This window comes from Lathyrus oleraceus, chromosome 6 (genome assembly GCF_024323335.1).
Source record: "Lathyrus oleraceus cultivar Zhongwan6 chromosome 6, CAAS_Psat_ZW6_1.0, whole genome shotgun sequence".
Taxonomy (NCBI): Eukaryota; Viridiplantae; Streptophyta; class Magnoliopsida; order Fabales; family Fabaceae; genus Lathyrus; species Lathyrus oleraceus.
The window spans coordinates 490,262,492-490,276,673 of NC_066584.1; the positions used below are offsets into that span (position 1 = coordinate 490,262,492).

Here is a 14,182-nt window from a genome sequence, read left to right on the forward strand (position 1 = left end):
AAACTCACATATTTGACCCGAGTACTATGATTTTAATCCTAATGATAACGTCAAACCTAACAATATTAGTTTATGTCACGTGAGTTATAATTTGAAGACTACATAATACATAATTATTAGTAGTATATTATTGAGATTTAATATGTAATCAAGACTGTGTGATTTTATGAATCAGCAATACAGAGTAAGAAAATTATGATACATATACGAATATATTAATTTAGTAATATAAATTAATTGAATCTAATCTCATGTGTTATGTCAAATATCAGATACATTTTATAACGGTGTTACGTTAATTATGTTAGATTAGTGTCTTGAATATTTTTTTTCAAAAATATTTCTGTGGTTTCTTTTGTGTAATTTGATTTGTGAAGTCTCTCAACCAAACTGGACTAAGCTAGTTAGCTAGAAATTAGCAAGTATATCTGATTAAGCTAGCTATACACACACACTCTCTCTTTTTAAAGTCACGAGAAGCCACTGTCCCATTGTTCATTCAATTTTATGTGTGTGGAGAGATAAAGAGAGAGAAAGAGAGAGAGATTCGAGAGAGAGAGAGGGTGGTGGCAGAGGAACTGATAGAGAACTTTCAAAGCTCTTTATCTTCTACCATCACTCAACTAGCCTCTATATTGCAGTCTCAAACTGAAAGTCTCACAAATTTTGTTAAAAGCTTTATCTTCCTTTCTCAAACAAAGTGGTGTTCCTTTGTTTTTCTCATCATACTATCATCTCATTTTTCACCTCTTTCTGTCTCTCTTTCTCTCTGTCGGTACCATCATCATGTAGGTCTTCCCCCACTATTCTACTACTATACACCTTCACCTTCTCATTCACATTTAACTTCTTCATTAACTCTCTCTCTTTATTTTCTCTCTCTATTTTTTTTCAGGAGACCACAAGGAAACCCTTTAGATCTTAACAATTTGCCTGATGAATACTCTCGAGATCATGGTAAACAACTCCTTGAAGACACCGATCCACCCGGTAATAACTAGTTTCACTTTTTTCTTCACAAATCATAACTTTCCAATATTAATATCATATGATATATCAAAATAATTATATAATACTACATCCCATAATTTTACATTATACTTTCCGAAGGTATATTCTTTTGACCATGAAACATGTTTTTGTTTCTCCTTGTCTTTTTTCATGTTTCCTTAAACTTCAAAGACATGATACTAATGAAAAATGAATAAATAGTAAGGTGTTTTTGTGGTGTTGACAGGTTGTAGGAAAAAGAAAAACGGCGGGAAGGAAGGAAAAGAAGAGTGTGGGAAGGTCTATGAGTGTAGATTTTGTTCCCTCAAGTTCTGTAAATCTCAGGCTCTTGGAGGGCACATGAACCGTCACCGACAAGGCTAGTTCATTTTTTTTTCTTAAAAAATATTTAAGGTCACTAGTAGTTCGGTTCTTAATGATTTGTCCATGAACGGTTGTCACTTGTCATCTCAAACACAAAAAGATGTGAAAATTGGTTAAATTCTTTTTCTTGGTTTTGATTTTGATTTGAAAGGTATATCTTGTGTTTGATTTGATGTGTATTTGTTGGGTTTGGTTTGGATGCAGAAAGGGAAACAGAGACACTTAACCATGCTCGTCAGTTAGTCTTCAGAAATGATCATAACATTGCACCACAACCTCCTTCTCACCTTGTAGGGTATGTATATAATGCACCATTTTTTTTTCTCAAATATTACTTTTACTTTGAAAAAATTAATATTTTTAAAAAAAAAATACTTATTCAATGTTAATTTTGGGTTTAGCAAAAAAATTCTAAAATCTTTTCAAAAAGAATTTTTTCATTTTTCTCTGATTTGATGAATTACTATATGCAGTTGTCTACAGTTACATCTGTTTTATACTTTAAAAAAATGTCATAATAGTTTTTCGTCGATGGTTTCTTTTTATTTTAAAGATTAGTCTCTGAAATAGCACCAATGGATGTGTCAATATAATCTTGTTAAACTCAGTGTAATTTCATTTTAAACATGTATTTATATAATATATTCTTTACTTTAATTTCTCAACTTCATCAAATTTCTTTCTTTTTCTGTTTATATAAAGTTAACTTTTTATTGGATTATATCTTTCAGATGTTGTCCACCACCAATAGCAACAGGTGGTTATATTCCAGCAAACACCATGGGAGTTGATCCAACAATGCCGCCGAGATTTCCGAGATACTTCTCCGGATCATCGTCTTCATCTCACATTCCCGCGCCTCCACCGCAACCACCACAGCCATTTCTATACTCTTCGCCTTCACGTCCGGTTTCATTTCCAGCACACTTGATTCCTCATCACCCGATGAACGAATATCACGTCGGACACGTGATGAGTAATAGCCACGGCCACAGCCACCAGCAGCAGTATGGTGGACATGGACAACACAACTTTGGTGGAGGTGAGTCGAATTACACGTGCATAGGTGCACCGGTTGGACAAGGATTTAGCGGCGGTGTCGGAGGTGGTGGTGGTGGTGGGAAGGATCATCATCAAGAGGAAGCAGGAGGAGGAGGAGCGTTGAACTGGGGAAGAAGCTACTCAGGAACACAGCAGCAGCATCGTTTGGATAGTCATTCAGCAGCGATCAATCGGTTTCAAGATGGTTTCTAATGAGAGTGAGAGAGATTCTTTAGGTGATTGTGTTCTCTGTTCAATGATAACAACAAAATGTGACAGATATGCAGGTGTGGTGATGATGAGTCATGAAAGAGAGAGAGAAAGGGTTTGGTTTTATTTTGGTTTTTATGTTAATTTTTTCAATAACAAACAGCTTTTGAGATCTTTCACACTCTCACCTACTTTGGCTTCGAGCTGTGGGAATTCCTATGGGAATTAACAACAACAACTTCCATATCAACTCAAACTTTTCAATCCTTTTTTGCATTTTAATTCTATCTTTGTTTTGCATATTAATTTATTTCTATGTTAGATACTAGTATAACAAAACTCAAAGGAAAGGAGTGTTAAATTCTAAGGTTTTACTCTCACTCCATACCACAAAGAGTGTGACATAATTGAACATTTCACACCTACTAAAAAAAATAATTAAAAAAAAAAAATATTTTTACTAAATTATTTTTAATATATATTAAAAATAATATTAATTAATAAAATTAAAAAAGATGCATTGAAAATTAAAATGACTTATTCATTTTGGAATACTCTTTTCTTTTAAATGAAAGGAGAGAGTAATTTATATAAAGGAAATTTAAAATTTAAAAATTTATTTTATTAGAAATTAAATATAGAATATATAGCATTAAATGATTAGAAGATAAATATATTGTTTAATAAAATTGTAAATATTGTGTTGATCTTTGAAGTTTAATATTTTGATTATTCGAATGATTTTTAGTTATTATTATTATTTCGTTAATGAATTAAAAAAATTTAAATATGATTTTTAATCTTAACTCATTTTTTTTGTTATTTCAAATTAACCAATTTATTTGAATTTAAATTTGTTATTGTCACAAATCACTATAGATTCATAAACATAAAATAAAAATATTATATTTAATTTAACTAGTAATAAAAAATTTAAATATTAACTACCCAAAATTTAAAAAATAATTTTCAACAAATAAACTATTGTTTTGACTATTTCATATTTTTGGAATCTCTATCAGATCAATTATCATTAGGATTTCTATTGGTAGATGCAAATTGGTATCTCTAATATAATTAATTATTTTGTTGAAAATTCTGTCTGGATCGATCTTAACTAATAAAAAATAATAGTTTTGTTTTATTTATCAATATTTTTTTAAAGTTTCTAACTATATTTATTAATATAGTCAGAAAATTCAATCTTTGTCTCTCTTACTCTCACTCCCTGTAATTATTCGAACCAAATTTGGAATTTTCTACTTTCTTGAAATGCTTATGGTCTCAATGTCACACCATGTTTGCACGATTAGGGTAATAGGACAGAGAGAGATACTTAGAATCCTCTTGAGTGGAGACTTGACACAACCATTTTGTTCTCAATGTATCATTCAATGATATTGCTACATAAATAGGAGGATCGATATTAACCAAATTGTTCCATGTAACTTTATATTAATGGTTAAAAACTAGTCTTTTTAAAATACAAAGTACTTGCATTATTACACAGTTTATGATATATATTTAATTTCTTTAAGTTGTACATGCCAAACAAAACTTCTACTCGTGGTGTCAGTTCAGCTAGATCGAACAGCTTCTTCCGAATATTGAAGCAGCTTTAGAGGAATATATACTTCTTAAGTGAACTAGGTGTGTATTCAACATTATTGTATATACAGTAAAACACGTGTAAATTTGAATATTCAAACCAATGATGTGTGTTTTCCCCTCTTCATTTCATATTCTTTGACGTATTCATCATCCCATGTTTTTTGGTTGGATATACATATTTTTGCTAATAGGCAAAAACATATTTCAACATCAAAAATTGGAACTTTGCTATTTTGGTTTGTTTTATTGCACACAAGATCGGTCCAGTTCACATAGGTTATTCTTCTTTAAGAATTTTCCGCTATATTACAACACAAGAATACATCTCTCCTTCGCTCTGAGTCACCGGATTATCGTCCAACAATCATTCACGCTTTACGTCAGACAACACATATATAAATACAGTTGTCTCTTCTATGTAAGTGTGACTAAGAATCACTCGTAAGTACGATTTATTATACACTTGTAAAATTTTACCTCAATCTCTTAATGATTTCAACATTATAAAGTGATAACCATTTTTGCATATGCCTTCCCCATTCTCTAATATACCATCTCAACCAAACTGAAAGCATTTTATGATGATCTCTGTCGTCACCAAACCAAATATCTTTGATTTTAGGATTGGCTAGTAGTTATGGTACTGATAAATAATTATTTGTGAGATGCTTAAGCCTCTTATACTTAAATTTCAGGTAGAATTAAACACTAGTAGAGTCATTTATTTATGTTTTGTTTAACGTTAGTTCAAGTAGACTGGAGCACACTAGGTGCTCTCTTTTGTTGTTTTATATGTGTTTTTGTGTTTTGTTCAGAAGTAGAAGTAGCTCGGGTGACAAGTTTTGTCACACCTTAAATTCATGAACACCACCCTGTTAGAACAAGATTTTGGTTCTTCAATATATCTCTAAGTTTTGATAATAACAAAGAATGAAACAATTTGATATCCTAATAATTTTCTTTAAGTGTGCAGGTTTCTAAGAAAAAATGAATATGAGGAAAACAATATCTGCCTCCTAAGGTAATCCAGAAAAGCTGATCCAGAAATGAAGATATCATGTCTAGCTCTTAATAAGATCTCTTTTGATAGAATTATACACATAATTTGTCATTGAATCTCACATCTGAAGACTCCGATGATTTAGACTCTGAAGACTGTACACTGGTATTTTTTGGAATTAAAATAATACATGAAATAAAATGAACAAATAAAGGTCAAACCTCAAATCCCATTCAAATCAACTTCGAAAAGTCCAATTAGATCATCATAAGTCTAACATGGTCAAACAAGGTTTGACAAATTTTCTCACCATTTTTTGAAAACAGAAACTAATTTTAAACAATTAAAAATGGAGAAAAATAACATAATTGGACTAAAATCTCAAATAAATCTCAAATCAATTAAGAAATTGATGAGAATATTTTTCATAGATTCATCATCATCCAAAGAAGTTAAGTAAATACTTTTGCCATTTTTGAATATCAAATGGTATTTAAAATGAATTAAAAACAACCAGAAAAGAAATAATTCACAAAAAATATTAAATGGAATCACAAAAATAATTAAAAATCATTTTTAGAAACTAGAATTTAAGAGAAATTTTTTGCAATTGGTCCCATATTTTTGTGATTCCAAATAAAGAAGTTATGAATTTTTTAAAAATAATTGAAATAAAAGAAAATAAAATGGAAATTAATAAAAGAGAAAAAATCTGGAGCGTTGGATGACTTCATTAATTGACGTGGCAACATCCAATGGTTTAGAAGCGCGCGCGTACCGTAGTCATTAGTCAATGCGTCACATGCTGAATTGAAAAAGGTCATAACACGCACTGGTCAAGATTAGATCTGGTAAGCTTGATCCAAAGGCCAAGATTTAGACGCGTGGGGACGGTGGTGGAAACCACCGTCTTCTCCTGTGAGAAGGCCAGTTCCGGCCACCAGTTACAGGTTTTCAAACCTGAACCATAGCACGCGATCCATATATCATTCGAAAGCTGGGGTGATGTACATCACCCCTGTGACCTTAGTTTCTTCTCAAGATTCCTATGGAGGAAGAAATCTGAGATTGAAATATGAGGTGTTCAATCTGAACTTTTCCAATTCACAAAATTAAAACCACAAATCAATTTCCTCTTACATGAGGACTTCAGAGATGCCAACCAAACCAAGCAATGCATAATAATAAGAGAGATTCGAATCAAAACAGTTATGGTGAAAACCTTTGAAGTGCAGCTTGTGTGAGCTTGATCCAATCCAATCCTTGAGTGCAGCCTGATCTTGAATTAACAAGGAAGTAAGGCTAAGGAATTATAAGCTGAAGATCAACCAGGGAAGTTGAAATTCAAGCACTTGAAGTGAGCAAGCATGTATATTTATAGCCACAGCTGATGCAAGGCATGATCAAACTCGTGTGTGCATGAACTTGGGTCCTCCATGCATGGGCCTGTACAGGAGCATGTGAGGCCCAAAATCCATTGCAAATGTAAGCTGAAATGATTGTGAGATGGTTTGGATGTGCATACTGCAATGTATTAGCTTGTGCACAAAGATTTAACATGGTTTCCATAAATGATCACAAAACTTCACCTCTTCGAAAATGCCATTTGGAAAATTGAAACATAAGCATGTGGGTAATGGTTGGAAAGGTCTTGACATAAGGAACAAATGTTATGTTGAACAAAAGTCCAATTGGAGTGTGGAAATTTATGAAAACAGGCCATGAAGTTCAAGGTACAAAACATGTATATGGAAAATTTGCCAAAAATGACCAACTTCAAGCCCTTCTGTATCAATGATGCAAGCCTCAAATGGAAAGACCTTCAACATAAACTTTGTATATATTGTCAAGACTATCAATTTGGACTTAAGCTTTGCATCATTTGGAGTTTTGATGAGATAGTTATGGGCACTTGAATTTGGACTTTTTCACATTTCAATGGCTTTAGTCCAAAGTGACCTATAATGTTTTGTATTATCACATGTGTTTCTTTTAGGATTATGAAATTTTGTCCAACATAACAATTTAAGTCGACATCTTAAAATTTCCAATTCACTTGGTATCACCTCAAAATCATAAATAATGAAGGAGTTAGGTCCTTGGGAAGTTGACCCAAAATTAGGGTTTCAGTCAAAATGACCTATAATGTTTTGAAATGAATGATAACCTTCCAAGTTTCAAATGGATTTTTTATGAACATGAGAGTTGTTCATATGGTTCTTAGGAATATTGTTTCTCTTGGGATCATCTTCATGTGATAAACACATCAAAAGTTAGGTCTCAGTGGATTTCAAAATAGTTAGATGAATTGACTGATCAACTTCTCAAGTCCAAACTTTAAATCTTGATCAATGAATGATTGAGGACACTCACATAGGCTCATATATTCATAAAATGATGAATAAAAGAACTTCCCTTGATTGTATTTGATCATAGGTTGAGGTTTCTTCATGAGCAAGGTACAATCGATGCACAATTTAATTAGGGTTTCCTTGGGAAACAATCCTCAAGCCCCTTGGTTTATATTGGTCAAATTGGAAAATTGAGATACTTGGGAGGCATATATGATGATTGAGAGCCTTGTGGACCATTGTCATGCTTGCTTTCACCTTCATCTAGCCATTCTTTGAGTATAGGGGCCTCTTATGAGCCTTGGATCACATGACTGCTTGAGCTTCAAAACAAAAGAAGTTATTGACATACTTTTGTGCTTTTGGTTAGTAAACAAAATAAGAAAAGCAATAATATAAATACAAGCATGCTTGGTGGTCTCAAACCACTCACACAAGTCCCAACCCAAGGGTTAAGGAGCCAAGATGCTATGATCCTTGAGGCAAATGCAATATGCAATGACATGATGCCATGAGGGATCTTAGGGTCAAAATTAGGGTCTTACACTCTTGAGAATATTTTTGGAATACGAGTAGTCGTTTTATCCGATAATATCCGAAAGATGAGATGATGACTATTGGGACCTTTTTAGAACATGATTGTCAGGTTTAACCATAGTACAATCCCTTTGGGTGGTTCTTGACCGAGACTCCATGCTCATGACTCACAACAAACCCTTGATTCGCGGTTGACCCGTTCTCGTATATTCTCAATATCAATGGAACTTGAATGTTGATAAGGTGTAAACCATAATCCACCAAAATGGATGATTGATATTGATGATGACTTGAGCCATCCCGTGACCTTTGTGTGGTGTGACTTGCTTGACCCTTGAGTGTGATTATTGCATTCATTCATTCATGCATTCATACATATCCATATCATCAACAATGAGAATTTTCAAGGAACTTAAGAGGTCTATTTGCAAATTTTCAGACATGGATAAGCAAAGAAGGAATACGAAGAAGTACAGTTTCAGGCAACCCGACTTGAAAGAGTTAAGGAGTTTGACATCTTATGTATTAGAGCCTTTGGAGTTCAAAGCACGCCATGGGAAGCTTCTGTCTATTATTTCTACCCAGGTGGATAAAGGTCTGATGAGTGTGTTGGTGCAGTTCTACGATCCTCTGTATCGATGCTTCACTTTTCCGGATTTCCAGCTTTTGCCTACACTTGAGGAGTATGCCTATCATGTGGGTATACCTATCTTGGATCAGTTGCCATTTAGTGGTTTTGAGAGGGTTCCTTCTTCCCAAGAGATTGCTGACATGCGTCATATAGATGTATATAATATTGTTGCTCATATGACTACCAAAGGTGGAATTCAAGGTCTCCCATCTGATTTTCTCATTGCCAAAGCTACTTTGTTTGGGAAGGCTATGAGTGAGGACGCCTTTGAAGCCATATTTGTACTTCTCATCTATGGGCTAGTGTTATTTCCCAACATCGATAATTTTGTGGATGTGAACACTATTAGGATTTTCTCTTCTCTTAATCCCGTTCTAACTCTGTTGGGTGACACTTATTTCTCTTTGCATATGAAGAATGCAAAAGGTGGTGGATCCATTGTGTGCTGTCTGCCTCTGTTGTACAAGTGGTTTATTTCGCACTTGCCTCAGACGCTCGCCTTCAAGGAGAACAAGGGATGTCTACGATGGTCTACGAGACTTATGTCTCTCACTAATGATGATATCTTTTGGTATAACCGTGTGTATGATGGCGTCCAGATTATTGACTCTTGTGGTGAATTCTCCAATGTGCGTCTTCTTGGTACCTATGGTGGAATTAACTACAACCCTATTTTAGCTCACTGACAGCTTGGGTTCCCCTTAAAGGATAAACCTAACAACATTCTGTTGGAAGGTGTGTTCTTTCAAGAGGGTAAAGATCCCCAGAACTTGAAGGGCAGGATGGTCCGCGCTTGGCACAGAGTCCATAGGAAGGGAAGGAAGGAGCTTGGTCCGAAGAATTGCATTGCTTTGGAACCCTACACCGCTTGGGTGAGGAAGAGAGCTCTTGAGTACGGCATGCCCTATGATTATCCGAGACCTACCCCTATGGTTATGGTTGAGCCTTCAACCCTCCCTAACCAAGGAGTAGAGGAGTTGAGAGATGAAGAGCGTTCGCGTGCTTGGGTTTGTGAGCGAGAGGAACTACTTCAACAACTCAGAGATAAAGATGCAGTGATAGAATTTATGGAGCATCAGGTTATTGATGAGCCTGATGATGTAGTTACTTCTCTTCTTCCTCATTTATCCAAGTTTTGGAAAATGAAGTATGATCGGCTCGCCAAGGAGAAGGCCGACATGGAAGCAACTTATGAGAGAGAGGTGAAGAGGCTTCGTGCAACTTATCTTCCGATCTCGAGAGCTTTGGACGATTGTTTCTAGGGCTCCATAGGATGTTTATTCACCTTTTCTCTTGTATTGTATTTGGTTACCAAAACTGTACTACTTCATTGGTGTAAAAAATTTCCAAATATTATTGCTATGAGCATTCCATATGTGTCTTAAAAGATTAATATTTTCAAATGTTTGCAAATAGATCTCTATAAAGTTCCTCTGATTAAAAATAAACCATATGCACAAACATAGCATGCATCATATGCATAAGCAGGTTTTGTTCTGAGCTCTCGATCAATGGTCTAACTCTTTGCTCTTCATTTATTTTGAAGACAAGCTGATGCACCGGTATAATACAAGGGCCAATCTTCCAAAGATCATGGAGCATTTAGAGCAAGAGAACCAGGATCTGAAAGACGAGATTGCTACGCTGACTGCCATGATGAAGTCAGTGCTGGCCGCTCAGAGCCAAGCTTCGCCAAATCCTGCAACTCCTCCTCAGAGGACTGTCATCTCTAAGGTTGCTACCTTTACTGTGCCTGCTGCTACATAATATTTTTCTCCTTCTATGCCAGTCGGGTTCCCTTGGGGAATGCCTGCCAACTTTGTGCCCGAGGGTTTTGCTCCTACTCTCTCTTCTCTGCCGGCATCTAGCCCGGTCCTTTTTGTTCCACCTCCCGTTGTGCACACCTTACCACGAGTTGAAGACACCATCTATCATTCTGAGCCATCTGAGGGCCCAGATGTTTATGAAAAGATGGACGAGAAGAAAGACCAATTCCTTGAGCTGCGCAAGAAACTGAAGACTCTGAGGGGTAAGGACCTCTTTGATAAAAGTGTTGTTGAGTTGTGCCTTGTGCCCAACGTGAAGATCCCTATTAAATTCAAAGTACTTGACTTTGAGAAATACAAGGGAAATACATGCCCGCTCAGCCATCTTGTGATGTATGCTCGCAAGATGTCAACTCAAACAGATAACGACCAACTGCTCATCCACTACTTCCAGGACAATTTATCTGGTGCCGCACTCCGGTGGTACATGGGTTTGGAGAGTTCGAACATCCGCTCTTTCAACGATCTTGGTGAGGTCTTCGTCAAGCAATACAAATATAATATGGATATGGCTCCTGATAGGGACCAGTTGAGGGCGATGTCGCAGAAGGACAAAGATACCTTCAAAGAGTACGCCCTGAGATGGCGCGAGTTGGCAGCTCAGATAGTGCCACCCCTAGAAGAGAAGGAAATGACAAAGATCTTCCTAAAGACTTTGAGCTCTTTCTACTATGAGAAAATGATAGCCAGTGCTACCTCATACTTCACCGAGATGGTGAATATGGGAATGAGACTGGAAGAAGGGGTCCGCGAAGGACGTTTGTCTAGGGATGAAGGCTCTTTAGTAAAGAGATATGGGGGATTTACGAAGAAGAAGGAGGGATAGGCACATGCCATGTCATCCCATATTAAAAGAAGGCCCTCTATGAAGAGGAAGAACGTGCGCCCTGCCGTTAACCAACACCAGGTGGCTCATATAGCACCTGCCTTTAGAGAAGTTCAACATCATCATCATCATCAACAATAACAACAACATCATCCACAATAACATGCCTACTAGCCTCGAAACAACAATAACACCAGCACCAGCTATGAGAGGAAGAGGGTAACTTTTGACCCAATTCCGATGACTTATGTTGAGCTCTATCCATCTCTGATTGATAGAAAATTGATTACTCCACGAGATCCTCCAGCTGTACCAACCAACCCTCAGTGGTGGTACAAGCTTGAACTACACTGGGTATATCATTCCGGTGCTCCCGGACATGATGTGGAGAATTTCTATCCGTTGAAGACCAAGGTGCAAGACCTTTTGAGAAGTGGGATTTTGTTTTTTGAGGACGTAGGTCCTAACGTGAAGAAGAACCCATTGCCCGAACATGGGAAAGCTGCTGTGAATATGGTCCAGGGTTGCCCGGGCAAATATAAAGTCTTGTATGTCAATGACATAAGGCAATCTTTGGTCGAGATGCATAAGTTGTTGTGTGAACTGAGCCACTATGAGCATGACCATGAAAGGTGCCAGGTGTGCACTATCAATGAAAGAGGATGCCGACAAGTTAGAAATGACATCCAAGAGATGCTGGATCAGGGTATGATTGAAATACTTTAGAATTGTAACGAGGATGAAGTTGATGTTATCTCTCCTGTATTCAGGATTCCAGAGCCTGTTGTTGTCAAATATGATGGCAGCAAGAAGAAGGTTTCTCCAGCTCTTGTAATCAAGCCAGCGGGCCCTGTCCCGTATTCATTAGACAAGGTTGTTCCTTACAGGTACAACGCTGTTATGCTAGAAGATGGAAAGGAGGTTCTGTTTCCCTCAACTTCCGTAGTGAGCATTTCTAACGTCAGTGGTGTGACCCGTAGTGGTCGTGTTTTCTCGGCGCAGCCGAAACCCCATGAAGATATCGTGAGAAGAATAGTTGATAATTCTGTCGGTCCTGTGGGGACTTCTTCTCAAAATAATCCTGTTGTGAAGGGTGTTGACCCTGTTGTTGATAAAATTGTTAAAACTCCAGTCCTAGTTGGCCAGTCTGGCGCTTTGAGAGAGGACGGTGATGAGATGTTGAGGCTCATCAAGAGGAGTGAATACAATGTTGTTGATCAGTTGCTACAAACTCCATCAAAGATATTTGTCTTATCTTTATTGATGAATTCTGAGCCACACCGTGAAGCTTTGCAAAGGGTGTTGGACATGGCATATGTGGACCACGATGTCACAATAGAACAATTTGATAGCATTGTTGCAAATATAACCGCTTGCAACAACTTGAGCTTTTGTGATGCTGATCTTCCCGAGGAGGGAAAAGACCACAATTTGGCCTTACACATCTCAATGAACTTTAAGGATGATACCTTGTCCAATGTGTTAGTGGACACAGGATCATCACTCAATGTGTTGCCAAAATCCACTATGGCTAAACTTTCTAACCAGGGGCCTCCCATGAGGCAAAGTGGAGTGGTAATTAAGGCGTTTGATGGATCGCGGAAAATTGTGATCGGTGAAGTAGAACTATCGATCAAGATTGGACCTAGTGATTTCCAGATCACTTTCCAGGTCATGGATATTCATCTGTCCTACAGATGTTTGCTTGGCAGACCATGGATTCACGAGGCAGGCGCCGTGACATCCACCCTACACTAGAAATTGAAGTTTGTCAAAAACAAAAAGTTGGTGGTGATAGGGGGAGAGAAGGCTCTCTTGGTCAGTCACTTATCTTCCTTCTCCTATATTGATAATGAGGATGAGGTTGGGACTCCGTTCCAAGCCTTGTCTATTGCTGAGCCTTCAAGGAAAGGACTTTATTCATTTGTCTCCTACAACGATGCAAAGTTGGCCATTGAGCATGGTGCAACTACTGGTTTGGGGGAAATGATCAAATTGGAAGATAATAAATCCCGAGTTGGGATAGGGTATTCTTCAGGTGTTTCCAATGAGCGTGGGTTGTTCCAAAGTGGTGGTTTCATCCACACTATTGAAGATCAGGAGGCCGCTGCCATTGTTGAAGATGATGGAGAGGAAGACCTTGGCAACTTTGTCATTCCGGGAGGAATCTGCAATAATTGGATCGTTGTTGATGTTCCAACAGTTATCCATAAGTCCATGTAATGTGTTCATTTTGTTTGAAAACCCTTCTCCCGTGCCAAAAGGAGAAGTGATGACATTGTTGGCATATTGGATTAATACAATGATATTCATTCAATAATCATATGTTAAATGTTTGTTTTTCCAAATTATTTTTCCTTTTTGCTTTTTGCATGAAATTGGTGATCACCATAAAACCCTAAAAAAGAGAATAAAATCAATCTTTTCATCTGCATAATGATTTGCCTTGTTTGAATTCTAAAATCTCTTTTATACTCAAAATCATTATGCAGGTTGATCAAACCCATTGAACATAATGATCCAACACCATCTCCCAACTTTGAATTCCCTGTATTTGAAGCAGAAGAAGATGATATTGAAGAGATTCCTTATGAGATTACCCGTTTGCTTGAGCACGAGGAGAAAATCATTCAGCCACATCTTGAGAATCTGTAAACAGTCAACTCGGGGTTAGAAGACTGCGTTCGTGAGATGAAGATTAGGGCACTCCTTGAAGAGTCTATGAAGAAGGGGTTGATTGAGTTGCTACGAGAATATGTCGACGTCTTTGCCTGG

General features: G+C 36.9%; 1 protein-coding gene across 1 annotated transcript; it reads left to right on the forward strand.

Moving 5' to 3' along the window:
* The first annotated feature begins 499 nt into the window (after positions 1-499).
* On the forward strand, positions 500-2,927 carry LOC127096779 (zinc finger protein JAGGED). Its single transcript, XM_051035323.1, has 5 exons — positions 500-788; positions 896-990; positions 1,238-1,369; positions 1,579-1,669; positions 2,106-2,927. Coding segments are annotated over exons 1-5 (843 nt in total). The 5' UTR covers positions 500-786; the 3' UTR covers positions 2,629-2,927.
* The last annotated feature ends 11,255 nt before the right edge of the window (positions 2,928-14,182 follow it).

What these genes read in the sequence shown, in the direction of transcription:
- LOC127096779 (XM_051035323.1), top strand. An exon ending in CATGAACCGTCACCGACAAG is followed by an intron (nt 1,370 to 1,578) that starts GCTAGTTCATTT and finishes GTTTGGATGCAG; the next exon opens with AAAGGGAAACAGAGACACTT. An exon ending in CCTCCTTCTCACCTTGTAGG is followed by an intron (nt 1,670 to 2,105) that starts GTATGTATATAA and finishes TATATCTTTCAG; the next exon opens with ATGTTGTCCACCACCAATAG.